This window comes from Jaculus jaculus, chromosome 7 (assembly GCF_020740685.1).
Source record: "Jaculus jaculus isolate mJacJac1 chromosome 7, mJacJac1.mat.Y.cur, whole genome shotgun sequence".
Classification (NCBI taxonomy): Eukaryota; Metazoa; Chordata; class Mammalia; order Rodentia; family Dipodidae; genus Jaculus; species Jaculus jaculus.
The window spans coordinates 123585473-123605755 of NC_059108.1; the positions used below are offsets into that span (position 1 = coordinate 123585473).

Sequence of the window (20283 nt, forward strand, 5' to 3'; positions counted from 1 at the left end):
CAAATTAATAAAATCAGAGATGAACAAGGTAACATCACAACAGATTCCAGAGAAATTCAAAAAATTATAGGGACATACTATAAAAGCATATACTCCACAAAGTATGAAAATCTGAAAGAAATGGATGATTTCCTTGATCTATATGACCTACCTAAATTAAATCAAAATGAGATTAATCACTTAAATAGACCTATAACAAACATGGAGATCCGAGCAGTTATCAATAATCTCCCAACTAAAAAAAGCCCAGGCCCGGATGGATTCACTGCTGAATTTTACCAGACTTTTAAGGAAGAGCTAACACCATTGCTTCTTAAGCTTTTCCAGGAAATAGAAAAAGAAGGAATCCTACCAAACTCCTTCTATGAGGCCAGCATCACCCTGATACCAAAACCAGGCAAAGATAGAACAAAAAAAGAAAATTACAGACCAATCTCCCTCATGAACATAGATGCAAAAATTCTCAACAAAATATTGGCAAACAGAATACAAGAGTATATCAAAAAGATCATTCACCCTGACCAAGTAGGCTTTATCCCAGAGATGCAGGGATGGTTCAACATACGCAAATCTATAAATGTAATACATTACATAAATGGGTTGAAGGACAAAAATCACATGATCATCTCATTAGATGCAGAGAAAGCATTTGACAAAATCCAACATCCCTTCATGATAAAAGTCCTACAGAGACTGGGAATAGAAGGAACATATCTCAATATAATAAAGGCTATTTATGACAAGCCTACAGCCAACATATTACTAAATGGGGAAAAACTGGAAGCTTTTCCACTAAAATCAGGAACAAGACAAGGGTGTCCACTGTCTCCACTTCTATTTAATATAGTTTTGGAAGTCTTAGCCATAGCAATAAGGCAAGAGACACACATAAAAGGGATACAAATTGGAAAGGAAGAAATCAAGCTATCATTATTTGCAGATGACATGATTCTATACATAAAGGACCCTAAAGACTCTACTAGCAAGCTGTTAGAGCTAATCAAAACCTACAGCAATGTAGCAGGATACAAAATAAATACACAGAAATCAGTAGCCTTCATATATGCTAACAACAAACACACAGAGGATGAAATCAGAGAATCACTCCCATTCACAATTGCATCAAAAAAAATAAAATACCTTGGAATAAACCTAACTAAGGAAGTAAAGAATCTATACAATGAGAACTTTAAGACACTCAAGCGAGAAATTGCAGAAGACACTAGAAAGTGGAGAAACATCCCTTGTTCCTGGCTTGGAAGAATCAATATAGTGAAAATGGCAATCTTACCTAAAGCAATCTACACATTTAATGCAATCCCTATCAAAATTCCAAAGGCTTTCTTCATGGAAATAGAAAAAACAATCCAAAAATTCATTTGGAATCATAAAAAACCTCGAATATCTAAAATAATACTGAGCAACAAAAAAGAGGCTGGTGGTATCACCATACCTGATTTTAACCTATACTACAGAGCCATAGTAACAAAAACAGCATGGTACTGGCACAAAAACAGACATGTAGATCAGTGGAACAGAATAGAGGACCCAGATGTAAGCCCAAGTAGCTATAGCCACCTGATATTCGATAAAAATGCCAAAAATACTCATTGGAGAAGAGACAGCCTCTTCAGCAAATGGTGTTTTGAAAACTGGATAAATATCTGCAGAAGGATGAAAATAGATTCTTCTCTCTCGCCATGCACAAGAATTAAGTCCAAATGGATTAAAGACCTTAACATCAGACCGGAAACTTTGAAACTGCTAGAGGAAAAAGTTGGGGAAACCCTCCAACATATTGGTCTTGGCAAAGACTTTCTAAATACAACCCCAATTGCTCAGGCAATAAAACCACAGATTAACCACTGGGACCTAATGAAATTACAAAGATTTTGCACCGCAAAGGACACAGTGAAAAAAGCAAAGAGGCAACCTACAGAATGGGAAAAAATCTTCGCCAGCTATATATCTGATAAAGGATTAATATCTAGGATATACAAAGAACTCAAAAAGATAACTAATAAGGAATCAAACAGGCCAATCAAAAAATGGGCTAAGGAGCTAAATAGAGAGTTCTCAAAGGAAGAAATACGAATGGCATATAAGCACCTAAAAAAATGTTCTACGTCACTAGTCATCAGGGAAATGCAGATTTAAACTACATTGAGATTCCATCTCACTCCTGTCAGATTGGCCACCATCATGAAAACAAATGATCATAAATGTTGGCGGGGATGTGGAAAAAAAGGAACCCTTCTGCACTGCTGGTGGGAATGCAATCTGGTCCAGCCATTGTGGAAAACAGTGTGGAGGTTCCTAAAGCAGCTAGAGATTGATCTACCATATGACCCAGCTATAGCACTCCTAGGCATATATCCAAAGGATTCATCTCATTTCCTTAGAAGTACATGCTCAACCATGTTTATTGCTGCTCAATTTATAATAGCTGGGAAATGGAACCAGCCTAGATGTCCCTCAACAGATGAGTGGATAATGAAGATGTGGTACATTTATACAATGGAGTTCTACTCAGCGGTAAAGAAAAATGAAGTTATGAAATTTGCAGAAAAATGGATGGACCTGGAAAGTATTATACTAAGTCAGGTAACCCAGGCCCAGAAAGCCAAGCGCCACATGTTCTCCCTCATATGGGGATCCTAGCTACAGATGACTGGGCTTCTGTGTGAGAATGAAAATACTTAGTAGCAGAGGCCAGTAAGTTGAAAAGGAGACATAAAGGGTGGAGAAAGGAAGGGAGGAGGATACTTAATAGGTTGATATTGTATATATGTAATTACAATGATTGTAATGGGGAGGTAATATGATTGAGAATGGAATTTCAAACGGGAAAGTGTGGGGGTGGGGAGGGAGGGAATTACCATGGGATATATTTTATAATCATGGAAAATGTTAATAAAAATTAAAAAAAAAAAAAAAAAAACATAAACAGGACTATACTATCAGGAATCATTGCTATGGTTTGTCAAAAAAATTGAAACTAAACAAGGGCTAGGGAGATGGCTCAGTGATTAAACATGCTTACTTGCAAAGATTTCCACTCTGCACTTAATTTCCCAGCCACTTATGTAAAGCCAGACCCAAAGTAATGCATGCATCAAGCATTTGTTTGCAGCAGGAGACACACACACACACACACACACACACACACACACTTATTTATTCATTTTAATATTTTATTTGTATTTATCTATTTGAGAGAGAGGCAGAGAGAATGCTCATGTCAGGGCCTCCAGCCACTGCAAACAAACTCCAGATGCATGTGCCACCTCGTGTGTCTGGTTTATGTGGGTCCTGGGGAATGAAACCTGGGTCCTTTGGCTTTATATGCAAGCACTTTAGCGCTAAGCCATCTCTCCAGCCCCCATTTATTTTTTATTTTTTATTTTTCTGGTTTTTCAAAATAGGGTCTCGCTCTAACCCAGGCTAACCTGGAATTCACTCTATAGTCTCGGTGGCCTTGAACTCATGGCAATCCTCCTACCTCTGCCTCCTGAGCTCTGGGATTAAAGGCGTGTGCCACCATACCCTTCTCTAATAGGTAAATTTTGAGGTAGATAATTTTTATTTTTAAATAATTTAGTTAATTAATTTTATTATTTAATTAAATAATTCCACCAATAATGTTATTATTGATATTATATTAATATTATTAATACTAATAAATTTTATTATTTAATTTATTAATTTTTATTATTTATTATCTTATTATTTAAAAGATAATTTTTATTGACAACTTCTATACAGACAACAAACCATGGTATTTCCCTCCCCTCCCCCACTTTCCCCTTCATAACTCTGCTCTCCGTCATATCCCCTCCCTCTCTCCATTAGTCTCTCTTTTAATTTGATGTCATCATCTTTCTCTCCTATTATGAGGATCTTGTGTGGGTATTGCTGGGCACTGCGAGATCTTGGATATCGAGGTCAAGTTCTGCCCAGACAGCTGTATGTAAGGAGTGGTGCCCTTCCTTAGGCTCTTACGTTCTTTCCTCCACCTCTTCCACAATGGACCCTGAGCCTTGGAGGGTGTAATAGATAATTTTTTAAATCACCAAATTATACTCGCAGAACAAATGATCTTAACCCAGAAATTTCAATGAGGAATTTTTAAAATATTTTAACAACATGGAGAAAAGTGATGGTTCCCCCACCACCACCCCGATAAATGTGCCTGGCTTCTTCTGCTATCTGTAGCACAGATCTAAGCCCCTCACCAAGGGAATGAACCAGTTGGATAGGCTGGGAGCGGTCCATAGAGGCGGCTGGCCTGGCTTCCTGGGTCTTCGCCTGTCGAAATGCATGGCGTATTTAGCCACTAGAGGGCAGTATCCACCAGTCTCTCTCCCTCCCTCCCTCCCTCCCTCTCTCTCTCTCTCTCTCTCTCTCTCTCTCTCTCTCTTTCTCTCTCCCTCCCTCCCTCCCTCTCTCTCACTCCTTCCCTTCCTCCCTCTCTCTCTCTCTGATTTGTTTTTCCAGGTAGGGTTTCACTCTAGCTCAGGCTGACCTGGAATTCACTCTGTAGTCTCAGGGTGGCCTCCAACTCATGGCGATCCTTCTACTTCTGCTTCCCGAGTGCTGGCATTAAAGGCGTGCGCCCCCAGGCTGACCTGGAATTCACTATGGAGTCTCAGAGTGGCTTTGAACTCATGGCAATGCTCCTATCTCTGCCTCCTGAGTGCTGGGATTAAAGGCGTGTGCCACCACGCCCGGCTCACCAGTCTCATTTTTAAGAAACCGAGTGGAGAAAGTGAAGGAAAGCTTCCTGGGGTTTTACTGGACATTGTGGACACCGGTTACTTGCTTTACATATCATTTATGAGCTCTCTTCCACTCCGGAAGCTATTTATGAATAAAATGAATTATGACCTGTAACATCATAGATTATTAAAAATAGTCAAATGTGGTGGTTTCACTCAGTTGTCCCCTATAAACTTAGGCGTTCTGGACGCGACGTTCCCCAGCTGATGGCAATTGGAAATTAAAGCCTCCTAGAGATGTTATATTGTTGGGGGAGGGTTTATGGGTGTTACAGCCAGTTTCCCCAAGCCAGTGTTTGGCACACTCTCCTGTTGCTATTGTACTCCTGATGTTGGCCAGTCGGTGATGTCCACCCTCTGCTCATGCCATCATTTTCCCCTGCCATCATAGAGCTTCCTCTCGAGTCTATAAGCCAAAATAAACCCTGTTTTCCCCAAAAGCTGCTCTTGGTTTGGTGATTTCTGCCAACAGTGCAAACTTGACTGCAACATCTAGAAACGGGACTGGAGAAATGGCTCAGAGGTTAAAGGTGCTTGCTTGCAAAGCTTGATGGCTTGAGTTCCATTTCCCAGTACCCACATAAAGCCATATGCAGAGTGGCATACGCATGTGGAGTTTGCAAAAGGTCCTGGCATGCCCAGAGAGGGAATGAATGGGTGTGCCAAAGCCTCTAGGCACTGGAAACAAACTCTAGTCACATGCACCACGTGCAGCTGGTTTATGTGGGTACTGGGGAATCAAACCTTGGTCCTAAGACTTTGCAGGCAAGCTCCTTAACTACTAAGTCCTAGTTCAGTTTTCTGACCCAGTGAGTGATCCTTCTGGCTTTACTAGCTTCAGTTGCATTTTGTGTTTCTTACTGAGCTGTGGGTTCCGGTTAATACACAACCGAATAGTTACAAAATATCATTCACAGATGAGACTGGGTTGAGTCCATTCATGAGTTACTTAACCATCTCACACTGATTGTTTCACATTTTTATTTATTTATTTGAGAGAGAGAGAGAGAGAGAGAGACAGAATGGGTGCCTGAGGGCTTCTAGTCACTGCAAATGAACTCCAGATGTATGCACTACCTTGTGCATATGAATTACATGGGCATTGGGAAATTGAAACTGGGTCCTTAAGCTTTGCAGGCAAATGCCTTAACCACTAAGCCATCTCTCCAGCCCATCACATTGATTTAAAAAATATTTTGTTTTTATTTATTTATTTGAGAGAGGGCGACAGAATGGGTGCACCAGGGCTTCCGGCCACCGCAAACGAACTCCAGATGCATGCACCACCTTGTGCATCTGGCTTACATGGGTTCTGGGGAATCGAACCAAGGTTCTTTGGATTTGCAGGCAAGCGCCTTAACCGCTAAGACATCTCTCCAGCCCCACATGGATTTTATATAAAACCAAAAAAACTCCCTTACTCTTCTAACCCACCCCTCCCTCTCCATTCACACCGGCCTACCTGTGGCCCAGAACCATGCTTCAGACCCTGCACATACTCAATAGGCTGTGCCCCCAGGTCTTTTCCACAGGAAGGTCAGGTGACAGTCTGCCCCTTCACATCCATATTTGGCTAAACGCTGAGGCCTCATGAATCTTTTTTTTTAATTTATTTTTATTTTTATTTATTTGAGAGCGACAGACACAAAGAGAAAGACAGATAGAGGGAGAGAGAGAGAATGGGTGCACCAGGGCTTCCAGCCTCTGCAAACGAACTCCAGACGTGTGCGCCCCCTTGTGCATCTGGCTAACGTGGGACCTGGGGAACCAAGCCTCGAACGGGGGTCCTTAGGCTTCACAGGCAAGCGCTTAACCGCTAAGCCATCCCTCCAGCCCGGCCTCATGAATCTTTAAGCCCTGCTTTCTGCATTCCTACTGCCATTACCTCTATTCCAATGAGCCCTCCCACATTAAAAAATATTCTTATCTATTTATTTTGTTTGGTTTTGCTTTTTATTATTTATTATTTTTATTGACAGCTTCCATACTTGTAGAAAATAACCCATGGTAATTCCCTCCCTTCCCCCACTTTCCCCTTTGAAACTTCATTCACCATCATATCCTCTCCCCCTCTTAATCAGTCTCTCTTTAATATTTTGATTTCATGATCTTTTCCTCCTAGTATGATGGTCTTGTGTAGGTAGTGTCAGGCACTGTGAGGTCATGGATATCCAGGCCATTTTGTGTCTGGAGGAGCACATTGTAAGGAGTCCTACCCTTCCTTTGGGGCCTGGAGTGATGGCTCAACAGTTAAGGTGCTTGCTTGCAAAACATAAGGACCCTGGTTTGATTTCCCAGTGCCCATGTAAAGCCAAATGCACAAAGTGGTGCATGCGTCTGGAGCTTGTATGCAGTGGCTAGAGGCCCTGACGCTCTTGTATGCTCTATCTCCTTGTAAATAAATAAATAAATCTGAGTGCGGTGGCACACACCTTCAGTTCCAGTACTGGGAAGGTACAGGCAGGAGGATTGCAGTGAGTTTGAGGCCACCCTGAGACGACATAGTGAATTCCAGGTCAGCCTGAGCTAGAGTGAGACCCTACCTGAAAAACCAAATAGAAGGGGAGGGAGGGGAGACTTAATAGGACGGTATTGTATATACGTAAGTAGAAGAACAGACTAATGGGGGTGAAAAGGCCTAAGTGAGGTCAGGGGAAGTGATTGAATAAAGGAAAGGTGGAGGGTGGGCTAATCAAAATCTAAGAGGATATAAATAAGGCATATGGTAACATACTTTTTGGACAATGGAACATTCAGAAGCCATAGATTGTTACTAGAAAATTTTCAGCACTGGGAATGGAATACCTTCCAGTGAGTTGTTGACCAGGGAAGTCACTGATGCCCCCAAAACATTGCAGGCCTTAGGCTTCACAGGCAAGCATTTAACTGCGAAGCCATCTCTCCAGCCCTCCTCCCTCATTTTTAACTGCTGCCTCACCACAAAGCCAAATTAAAACTAGAATGTTAAGCAGGGCATAGTGGCACATGCCTTTAGTCTCAGCACTTGGGAGGCAGAGGTAGGAGATTACCAGGAGTTCAAGGCCACCTTGAGACTACATAGCGAATTCCAAGTCAGCCTGAGCTAGAGCAAGACTGTACCATGAAAAAAAACAAACAATAAATAAATAAATAAAAATTTTAAAAAACTAGAATGCTGCCATGAGTAGAGCCTAGAACACACGTGCCTAAACACAATTCTGGAAGGGCCAAGAGAGAGCTTGATTCATTATAATTCCCAGAGGAAGTCCCATATAACCCTGATTCCTTGGTTCATCAGGAAACAGTGCTGTTGATAGTGTCTTGCTTCTTTAAAAAATAAAAATTGCCAAGTGTGGTGGTGCACACCTTTAATTCCAGCACTCAGGAGGCAGAGGTAGGAGGATCGCCATTAGTTCAAGTTTACCCTGAGACTACCAAGTGAAATTCCAGGTCAGCCTGAGCTAGAGTGAGACCCTACCTTGAAAAACTATATATATTTGACAGAAAGAGAGAGAGAATGAGAATACTGGAGCATCTAGCCACTGCAAATGAACTCCAGACACATGCACCACTTTGTGCATCCAGCTTTATGTGGGTATTAGGGGGTTGAACAAGGGTCCTTTTGGCTTTGCAGGCAAGCTTCTTAACCACTGAGCCATCTCTCCAGCCCATGTCTTGCTTCTTTCTCCCACTTTCTTTGTAAAACAGCGTACATCTTATATTGGTTAGACCTTTGGGGTATGACTATTCGAAATTCACATAAGCAAACTTGAAATGGAAAGGTGAAATGTGTGCATACATTTAGTCCCAGCACTCAGAAGGCAGAGATAGGAGGAGCACCATGAGTTTTAGGCCAGCCTGGGACTATATAGTAAATTCCAGGTTAGCCTGGGCTAGAGCGAGAACCTACCTTGAAAAAAAATAGGTAGGGGCTGAGGAGACAGCTTAGTGAGTAAAGTACAAGAGTGAAACCTAGGTTTAGATCCCCAACACCCATGTAAAGCTGCACGTGGTAGCAAGCATCTTTAATCCCAGAACTCCCACAGCGAGAGGGGAGGAAGAGACGGGAGCTAGAGACTCGCAGCCAGTTAGCCTAGTGTCCATAACCGTGAACAAGAGACCCTGTATCAAACAAAGTGGAAGGTGGGGACTGATACCCTAGGCTGTCCTGTGATCTTCACACATGCATGCCCATGCTTGGACACACTTACACGCACACATGCTTAGCACTAACGCTTCAGCAGTGTTGTACTCGTCCTGACTATTTATGGATTAAAGCCCTTGAACACATCAGAGAACCCGGCATGTATTAGCTTTGTGGACTTAGTCTGAAATGTGTGATTGAAATGAGACATGTGACCTTAATTTGGGAGGTATAAGGGAATTGATTATTAGTAAACAGCATTAGATTGCTCAAGAGGACTTGATTTACTAGAGATAATACTTTCAATTACTTTGTGCTGAGCAACATGTCACTAGATTTGAATATGCCTGAGCATATTCATATCCTCAAGAGACTCATTAAAACTTGTAAACATGATTTAAAATGTGCAAAGGAATTTTATGAAGTTTGCCAACAGGGTTAATTAGGGGAACTTAATCTGTTCAAATGAATAAATGATTAAAGGAGAAGTATTTTCATTTTTACAGAAAAGAATTGTATTATCAACATGAGATGTATATGACAACCTTAAAATAAAAGTCTAGCCAGGTGTGGTGGCACATGCCTTTAATCCCAGCAGAGGTAGGAGGATCACCAAGAGTTCAAGGCCACCCTGAGACTACAAAGTGAATTCCAGGTCAGCCTGGGCCAGAGTGAGACCCTACCTCAAAAAACAGAAACAGAAAACAAAAAAATTTAGGTTTTAGGCTGGAGAGATGCTCAGTGGCTAGGTGTGACTTCTGTGCAAGCTTGAAGGCCCAAGACTACCTGAGTTCAAATCTCCAGATCCCACATGAAGAAACATCTGGGTGTGGCCGTACACACCTATAACCCCAGTCTCCCAGGGGAGCAGAGACCTGAGAATTGTGGGAGCCCCAAAAGCTCCAGAAGCAATAAAAAGACACTCTGGCTCAAAAACAAGACCAGGGCTGGAGAGATGGCTTGTGCTTACCTGCAAAGCCTAAGGACCCAGGTTCAATTCCCCAGTACCCATATAAGCCAGATGCACAAGGTGGCGCATGCATCTGGAGTTCATTTGCAATGGCTATAGGCCTTGCTGTGCCCATTCTCTCTCCCTCTCAAATTATATACATACATACATACATACATACATACATACATACATACATACACACACACACACACACACACACACACACACACACACACACACACATATATATATTTTTAAAGAAGCCAACCAGGCAGGAAAGCAATGCATTTTGGCAACTGAAGGTGAGAGATACCCACCATAGGTGAGCATAAGAAGTGCTGTGAGGGAGGCCAGTGAGCTAGAAAGGAGATATAAAGGGAATAGAAAGGGGTGGGGACTTAATAGTATGGTATTGTATATATGTAAGTAGAAGAACAGATTAATGGGGGTGAAAAGGCCTAAGTGATGTCAGGGGAAGAGAATGAATAAAGGAAAGGTGGAAGGAGGGATAATCAAAACCAAAGGGGATATAACTAAGTGATATGGAAACCTACTTTTTTGGACAATGGAACACTCAGAAGCCATTGATGGTTATTAGAAATGTTTCAGTGCCAAGAATGGGATACCTTCCAGTGAGTTGCTGGCCAGGGAGGTCCCTGATGCCCCCAATACATTACAGGCCATTGCCAAGGCCCTTGGTTTCCCACCAGGAATAGATGGTAAGACCCTATTTCTGAAGACTCCACATACTCCAGCTGCAAGGTCACTGAGAATTCCTGCTGGAGCTGAGCTGTAAAACTTCTCCCTGTAGACCAACTGACAGAAAGCTGTTAGAAGCCATTCTGCATGCAGCTCAATGGGAGAGATATCACCAGTACAGATACTCAACAGTGGACACTGCAAGGCTTATATTTGGCCAGCCAGACCAAATGAGCCAACAGGTACAAAAGTGGCACATCTGTCATGGGGGAAACCAACCACCCTCTAATTGAACTGGAGGCCCGCTCCATGGGAGGGAATACATCCCTGATACTGAAAACCTACAACAGGGGTAGCCATGAGCCCTAGGGGTGTAATGTCTGCTGTTGTCTGGCTAAATGTATACACTATGCTCACCAAACTGCCCAGTAAGCACTTCTCTTAATGTTCATACTCATGAATTAATGCTACTCTTACTTTTGGTTACAGAATCTTCTCTTTTCAGATGGCAGTGGCCTTGGGGCGACTCAGAAGGCACCACAGTGCTGAGAAGAAATAACAGAGGAGTGCTCAGCACTGCAATATCTCTATCACACCTTCCAAGGCTCAAGGTCTAATGCGGAAGAGGTGGCAGAAAGAATGTAAGAGCCAAAGGAAGGGTAGGACTCCTTACAATGTGCTCCTCCAGGCACAAAATGGCCTGGATATCCATAATCTCAAGTGCCTGACACTACCTACACAAGACCTGAATAATAGGAGGAAAAGATCATGACATCAAAATAAAAGAGAAACTAATTGGCCGGGGGTGGGGGATATGATGGAGAGTGGAGTTTCAAAGGTGGGGAGGGAGAGAATTACCATGGGATATTGTTTACAACTATGGAAGTTGTCAATAAAAATAAATAAATGGCTTTTTTTTAAAAGAAGTGCTATAAGGGCTCATACACCACACACAAAATATCAATTGATTAATCAATCAGTCTAGATTTTAGTCTGGCATGGTGGCTCATGTCTATAATCCCGACTAAGGAAGGAGAATTGCCAATGAGTACAGAGCAACGTCCAGGTCAGCAGGGACTGGAGTGAAACCCTGACTGAAAAAAACAAGCCATGTGTGGTGGCACATGCCTTTAATCCCAGCAATCAGGTGGCAGAGGTAGGAGGATTACCATGAGTTCAAAGCCACCTTGAGACTACGTAGTGAATTCCAGGTCAGCCTGGGCTAGAGTGAGACCCTACCTCGGTGTTGGAGTCCAGTTCACATTGCTGGTAGAAATCACCCAACTAAAAGCAGCTTGCGGGAAAAAAGAGGTTTATTTTGGCTTATAGGCTTGAGGGGAAGCTCCACAATGGCAAGGGAAAACGATGGCATGAGCAGAGGGTAGACATCACCCCCTGGCCAACATAAGGTGGACAATAGCAACAGGAGGGTGTGCCAAACACTGGCAAGGGGAAACTGGCTATAACACCCATAAGCCCGCCCCCAACAATACACTGCCTCCAGGAGTCATTAATTACCAATATTCATCAGCTGGGAACCTAGCATTCAGAACACCTAAGTATATGGGGGACACCTGAATCAAACCACCACATTCTGCCCCTGGACCCCATAAACTGATAATCATACATGATGTAAAATGCAGTGCATTCATCTAACTTTAAATGTCTCCCTAGTTTTCATCAATTCCAATGATGTTCATACATCCCCATAGTCCAAGATCTTTTAACTGAACCATAATACCAAAAATAACCTCAAAAAACCCAGAATGGCACAGAATAAATATTCACACTGCAAAAGATGGCGGTAGGCATACCAAAGAAACATTCAACCAAATCAAGATTTAAAACAACCAGCACAAACATCAAACTCTGTAGCTTTAAGTCCAACAATTCTAGCCAGTGACAAATCTCCAAGTCCGATAATTCTAACCAGCAACAAGTCTCTGGCGTTCCAATTCCACCCCTCCAGCTAGGCTACTCACAGTCCTGGAAAACTTCATCGGGGCCAGAAGCTTTCCTCAGCAGCCATCTCGTGGTCCTGGCATCTCCACTGGGTATCCACTGCAAGCCACGGTTCATCCTCATGGCCCCATGGGGTCTCCATGCAGGCATCCAGCAAACCTGCTTCACATTGCCAATGGCCATTTCCAATATACAAGACTGTGTTGCAAACTCAATGACCCTCTTTCCAGCATTTCTTACACTCCATAATACCAGGTAGGGTGCCAATTTGTTAATCCAGGGGGGGAATAAAGCAGACTTTGAAGAACAGGACACTCCTTGAGCACTCAAGCCTCTTCAAAAGAGTCTATATTCTTCCTGTTGCCCCAGCGCAGGTCAGCTAGCCCAGTCTCAAAGGTTGTAATCTCTCAGTTGCAGCTGAATGGGCAACAGTTCACCTGAAGATTTTTTCATTCTGTGCCATATCCTTCTGCTCACACCAGTTCATTTCTATGCAAAGCAACCCTGCACAACTTCTCATGACACAGTAATAAGAGCAAGCTTCTCACACAAACTGCCAGCCCAGTCCAAGCAAAGCTCTTTCTCACCCTCATAAGCCAAACCTCACAGTCCACAGTTCTTACTGCATTCAGGTCTTGCAGCTCAGACCAGAATAGTCCATCAAGCTGTACTTACAGTACTGTAAGGCATCTTTTAGGCCAAGATTTCAAATACCTCTTGAAAATCAGCTCCAAAAGGCCAAAGCCACACAGTCAGGTGTCCAGCAGCAATCCCACTCCTCGGTACCACTTTACTGTTGCAGTCCAGTTCACCTTGCTGGTAGAAATCACCCAACTAAGAGCAGCTTGTGGGAAAAAGAGGTTGATTTTGGCTTACAGGCTTGAGGGGAAGCTCCACGATGGCAAGGGAAAACGATGGCATGAGCAGAGGGTGGACATCACCCACTGGTCAACATCAGGTGGACCATAGCAACAGGAGGGTGTGCCAAACACTGGCAAGGGGAAACTGGCTATAACACCCATAAGCCCGTCCCCAACAATACACTCCCACCAGGAGTCATAAATTACCAAATCTCCATCAGCTGGGAAACTAGCATTCAGAACACCTAGGTTTATGGTTGACACCTGAATCAAACCATCACACTCGGAAAACCCAAACTGAAAGTGGCTGATGCTACCGACATAAGACCTGCTTAATAGGCGGGGGAGAAATGATGACATCAAAGTATAACAGGGACTAGTGGAAAGAAGAGATTCGGTAGAGGATGGTAGGGGAGGAGGAAAAGATGGTAGGAGGGAATTATTATCATGGTATATTGTATATAGAGAGGTTGTCAATTAAAAAAAAAAAGTAAACCTGGCTAGAGAGATGGCTTAGCGGTTAAGCGCTTGCCTGTGAAGCCTAAGGACCCCAGTTCAGGGCTTGATTCCCCAGGTCCCACGTTAGCCACATGCGCAAGGGGCGCAAATGTCTGGAGTTTGTTTGCAGGGGCTGGAACCCCTGGCGTGCCCATTCTCTCTCTCTCTGCCTTTTTCTCTGTCACTCTCAACTAAATAAATAAAAATGGACAACAACAAAAAAGTAAACCAACAAAAATCTTTTTTTTTTTTTTTTGTTTTTCGAGGTAGGGTCTCACTTTATCTCAGGCTGAGCTAGAATTCACTATGTAGTCTCGGGGTGGCCTCGAACTCACCACGGTGATCCTCCTCCCGAGTGCTGGGATTAAAGGTGTGCACCACCAGGCACAGTTCCCAAAATCCAAATTGTAAGGGCTAGGGATATACTTTGGTGGTAGAGTGCTTGCCTTAACATGCACAAAGCCCTGGCACTACCTACACAAGACTCATAATAAGAGGAAAACATTATGACATCAAAATTCACAAGAGATGCCAGGTGTGGTGGCATACGCCTTTAATTCCAGCACTTGGGAGGCAGACGTAGAAAGATCGCTGTGAGTTCGAGGCCACCCTGAGACTACACCGTGAATTTCAGTTCAGCCTGGGCTAGAGTAAAATCCTACCTCGAAAAACCAAACATATATATATGATGTATATGTATATGTAAGGAGAGTAGGCAGGTAGAGAATGGGTGCACCTGGGCCTCTAGACATTGGAAATGAACTCCAGATTCGTGTGCCACCTTGTGCCTCTGGCTTACATGGGTATTGGGGAAATGAACCTGGGTTCTTAGGCCTTGCATGCAAGCACCTTAACCATTAAGCCATCTCTCCAGCCCTTTGTTGTTGTTTGTTTTCCAACGTTTTATCCCCCTTAACAGATTGAAAATGTGTGGAATGATTTGGTGGGATACCACTTTTAGTTGAATGACATTTTTGTTAAATAAGCAGGAACAAGGACACTGATTAACCTCTGGAAATGGGAGTGTTAAAGTGCTTACATCCTGGCTTTAGAGGGGTTCAAGTAATTTCTCTGCTGAACTCCCATACTACTTTGCCTTTTTTTTTTTAAGGTAAGGTCTCCCTTTAGTCCAGACTAACCTGGAACTCACTATGGAGTCTCAGGGTAACCTCAAACTCATGGTGATCCTCCTACCTCTGCCTTCCAAAGGCTTGGCTAATTTGCATGTAAACAGCTTTGACCCTCTGCACCCCAGTTCTGTGGTTTTCTCCATGGAAATTCAGGGACAACTGTTCAGAGAGCATCCCAGGAGCTTCCTACCATTCAGTGGCATAACCTAGGAGTTTCCCAAAGCAACTGCCCACTCCAGTCTCCTCCGCAGCCCTCAGGCCCATTCCCTCTTTCCTTGGTTTACAAGTATCCCAGAAACCACTGAATTAATCCTCAAGCAAGAGGGTTTTACAATGAAGACTGTCAGCCCTGGTACCAGCTTGGAAAAGTCCTGACTTGGATTTAGTCCCCTTAATAGAGGGGACGTACATTATGAATTTTATTAATTTTATTTTATTATTATTATTTTTCTTTTTTTCCTGAGGTAGGGTCTCACTCTAGCTCAGGCTGACCTGCAATTCACTATGTAGTGTCAGGGTGGCCTCGAACTCATGGCCATCCTCCTGCCTCTGCCTCCCAAGTGCTGGGATTAAAGGCATGTGCCACCACGCCTGGCACTCATTTTATTTTTTTGAGGAGAGCCCAACAGATTGCTCCCCCAAGTTTTAGGCACACCAAACCCCAAACCCTCTAGCTACTGCAGAGAAACTCCAGATGCATGTGCTACCACGTGCCTCTGGCTTACATTGGTACTGCGGAATTGAATCTGAGTCCTTAGGCTTTGCACACACCTTAACTACTAAGCCATCTCTCCAGCCCAGGCATTTTATTTTTAAAATTCCTCCAACTGAATGGAACCCTTGAAGCTTACAATTCAGTTGGCCATGATTATCATGCATATATACACTAGTGTTCCTTGAGCTGTTTATCACCAAGTTCACAGCAGCGCTGCTATTACCACTTAATTTAGATAAGGGAACTGCAGAGCACTGTTTACCCACTTGAAAAGGAGCAGATATGGATTTAAACTCTACCTTACCCCAGACTCAGCTCCCAAGCACAGCTACATAACCTCAGTTGTCAAATTATGTGAGTAAGGATCCTCTCCACATCCCTGCATTTTGAGGTAGGTAGAAGTATTTGGGGGGGGCGGGGGAGAGATAATCTTTTGAAAATGCAGGTGATGGGGGTGGCTGTACTGATTCTGTTTTTTCATTAAGCTTCCTGTGAGCTGGGCAGCTGTTGTCTGTGATCCCCCAGGCTTTTTTTTTTTTCTTTTGGTACTGGTGCTTGAATGCAAGGACTCATATATGCTATTCATATACTCTGCTGCTTATCTACTACAGCAGAAATAGTATGACGAGGGCTGGAGGGATGACTTTGCAGTTAAGGCGTTTGCCTGCAAAAGCCAAAGGACCCAGGTTCGATTCCCCAGGACCCATGTTAGCCAGATGCGCAAGGAAGCACATTTGTCTGGAGTTTGTTTACAGTGGCTGGAAGCCCTGGTGCTTTCATTCTCTCTCTCTCTCCCTCTCCCCACTCCCACTGTCAAATAAATAAAAATAAATTATACAAAAAACAGCATGACTGGGAGACATACGGAAGTCACAAAGCAGCCTGACGCTATGGAGAATCAAGCTGGGGCTTCATCATCAGGGAGCCCGGCATCACTGACCCTACTTTCAGGTCACTGGATGTTGAGGAAAGCACTCGTCTTTTTCAAAATGAAAAAAACAAGTGTAGGAAGAGTAAATATACCAAGGTCAAAAACATACTAGAGGGGGGTGGGAGAGATGGCTCAGCAGTTAAGGTGCTTGCTTGCAAAGCTTAACAACCTGGGTTCAATTCCCCAGTACCCACATAAAGTGACAGGCAAAAGTCTGTGCATGCATCTGGAGTTCATTTGCAGTAGTAAGAGGCCCTTGCGTGTTTGCTCGCTCGTGCATTCTCTCTCTCTCTGCTTACAAATAAAAATTTTTTTTTTTTTAAAAAACATACTAGATCTGGGCTGCTCGCGGCATCTGGGGTCTTCTTTCCTCCCGCCCCGCTGCGTCTGCTTCCACGCGTCTCTGCTGCCTGCGGACCGCGCAGCCGAGCCGGGGAAGCGGGCAGGTTCGGGCGCGGCGGCTGCGCTCGTCCGGGTTCGCGCACGCTCTTGGCGCCACTGACGGATCCCACCTTCAGCCCTCGGGAGCAGCTATGCTAGGCAACTCGGCGCCCAGGCCTGCGGCGCGCGATGTGGGCTCGGCCCTGCCCTCTCTGCCGCCGGAAGACCAGGACAATGTCAACCCTAAGAAGGTGGCGTCCGCCCAGCAGCCGCGGGCGCTGAAGGCTGGGAACGCGCTGTATCCCGCGCTGCAGCAGAGGCCCAAGACGCGGCGGGTTGCACCACTTAAGGACCTTCCCATAAATGATGAGCATGTCACTAGGGCTCCTCCTTTAAAAACAAGCGATAAACAGCCTAGATTTACCATTCATGTGGATGAAGCAGAAGAGGAACCTCAAAAGAGACCAACAGAGTCTAAAAAAACAGAGTGTGAAGATGTCCTGGCCTTTAATACTGCCGTCGCTTTACCTGGAACCAGAAAACCATTGGTACCACTTGATTATCCAATGGATGGTAGTTTTGGATCACCACACACTATGGACATGTCAATTGTATTAGAAGATGAAAAGCCAGTGAGTGTTAATGAAGTACCAGACTACCATGAGGATATTCACACATACCTTAGAGAAATGGAGCTCAAATGTAAACCTAAAGTTGGATATATGAAGAAGCAGCCAGACATCACTAACAGTATGCGGGCCATACTTGTGGACTGGCTAGTTGAAGTGGGAGAAGAATATAAACTCCAGAATGAGACCCTGCATTTGGCTGTGAACTACATTGATCGATTCCTCTCATCCATGTCTGTGTTGAGAGGCAAGCTTCAGCTTGTAGGCACTGCTGCTATGGTGCTGGCTTCAAAGTTTGAAGAAATATACCCCCCAGAAGTAGCAGAGTTCGTGTACATTACAGATGATACCTATACCAAGAAACAAGTGCTGAGAATGGAGCACCTAGTTTTGAAAGTCCTTGCTTTTAACTTAGCTGCACCAACAGTAAATCAGTTTCTTACCCAATATTTTCTGCATCAGCAGCCTGCAAACTGCAAAGTTGAAAGTTTAGCATTGTTTTTGGGAGAATTAAGTTTGATAGATGCTGACCCATACCTGAAGTATTTGCCATCACTTATTGCTGGAGCTGCCTTTCACCTAACACTCTACACAGCCACAGGACAAAGCTGGCCTGATTCACTAGTACAAAAGACCGGATATACCCTGGAAAGTCTTAAGCCTTGCCTCATGGACCTTCACCAGACCTACCTCAAAGCACCACAGCATGCCCAACAGTCAATAAGAGAAAAGTACAAGAACTCAAAGTATCATGGTGTTTCTCTCCTCAACCCACCAGAGACACTAAATGTGTAAGAGTGAAAGACTGCTAAAATGAAAATTATCCAAAGCCAATGTTGTATAGTTCTTATCTTGGGTTTTGATTTCACAATTATTTCTGAATGTCAATGTTACAGCCACACTCAAATTATGGTAATCTCTTACTTTTAGTGGTTTTGAATTTGTATATCTTTTGTACCTGTATCTTAGATATTGGCTGATTTTAAGTGTCTTTGTTAAGGTATTAATGATACCAGCTGTCAGAATAATTAAGAATAAACTGATTGGAAATCTTTAAGTCAAAGTTAATTTGAGATAAAATTGTGACTTCAGTGTATTATTCAGTGGGGAGTAGGAAACCTTCCTCTAATGTTAAAATAGTTCAGGGAAACAACTAGACCAACTTGTTGACTTGGTCATAAAGTAAGCAAAGACCGAAACATGCTAGTTTTTAGTGCAGTGGAGCAAGCTGCTGGGAAGATTAGCCTTTTACACATGTGGCAGGAGCTTATGGAAGTAATTTTTATGGAAATCTTTCATTCCTCATCAACCTTTACAAATTTAACAGATTACAGAGCAAATGGAAAGCAACAAATCTAAAAAAAAAAACAACCAGGCAGCTTATTCAAAAACTCAACCATTATTATAACTGACTTTTGAATAAAAAATACCCAGAGTTGTTGATACTGAATAAATATACTTTAATAGTTATATACGAACATACAACTTTTGGCCTTAATTAATAGTCCTCTTCTTTTTCTTCTTTTTCACTAGACTTTTACTTGGTGCTTTTTCTGGTTTTGCATTGGTAGTCTGAGTTCTGTGGATAAAGTGAAGTTAGTAGCTCACTACATGCTTGCTGAACTTTGGATCACTGAGGACAGGGTAAAGAAAGAATAGATAGCTAATGTGATAATAACAGGATTAAGATCAGGGCAAAACCAAAGGGCAGATTTCCAAACACCTAAGTATATGTATGTAAATACATGTATATGTTTAAAAGAAACCAAAAAAAAAAAAAACAAAAACAACATACTAGATCTAATTGGACTGGAGGCCTGCTTCATGGGAGGGAATACATCCCTGATACTGAAAACCTACAACAGGGGTAGTCATGAGCACTAGGGGTGTAACGTCTGCTGTTGTCTGGCTAAATGTATACACTATGCTCACCAAACTGCCCAGTAAGCACTTCTCTTATTGTTCATACCCATATATTAATGCTACTCTCACTTTTGGTAGAGAATCTTCTCTTTTCAGATGGCAGTGGCCTTGGGACAACTCGGAAGGCATCATGGTGCTAGAAAGAAGTGACCAGAGTGCTCAGTACTGTAATATCTCTATCACACCTTCCAAGGCTCAGGGTCCATTGCGGAAGAGGTGGCGGGAAGAATGTAAGAGCCAAAGGAAGGGTAGGACTCCTTACAACGTGCTCCTCCAGACACAAAATGGCCTGGATATCCATGACCTCACAGTGCCTGACACTACCTACACAAGACCATCATAAGAGGAAAAGATCATGACATCAAAATAAAAGAGAGACTCATTGAGAAAGGGAGGGGGTATGATGTAGAATGGGAATTTCAAAGGGGAAAGTGGGGGGGATAGGGAGGGCATTACCATGGGATAGTGTTTATAATCATGGAAGTTGTTAATTAAAAAAAAATCCATACTAGAGGCATTATAGGAAGTGGGTATAGGTGCCCCATACCATCCCTGATCCCCCCTCCCCTAACACTTCTGGAAGGCAGTGAGCCAGCAGCGAAGAAGGTCATGGTAGTTTTTTTCACTATGTAGTCCCAGGGTGGCCTTGAACTCAAGATGATCCTCCTACCGTACCTCTGCCTCCCCATGTTGGGATCAAAG

At 43.3% G+C, this 20283-nt stretch overlaps 1 protein-coding gene across 1 annotated transcript; it reads left to right on the forward strand.

Annotated features, from left to right (window-relative positions):
- Positions 1-17166: 17166 nt before the first annotated feature.
- On the forward strand, positions 17167-18613 carry LOC123462167 (cyclin-A2-like). The gene has a single exon (XM_045154703.1). It carries the CDS (start codon positions 17182-17184, stop codon positions 18451-18453), a length of 1272 nt encoding a protein of 423 aa, XP_045010638.1. The 5' UTR covers positions 17167-17181; the 3' UTR covers positions 18454-18613.
- Positions 18614-20283: the final 1670 nt, after the last annotated feature.

Excerpts from the sequence above, each read along its gene's own strand:
- LOC123462167 (XM_045154703.1), top strand. The coding sequence starts at position 17,182 with ATGCTAGGCAACTCGGCGCCCAGGCCTGCGGCGCGCGATGTGGGCTCG.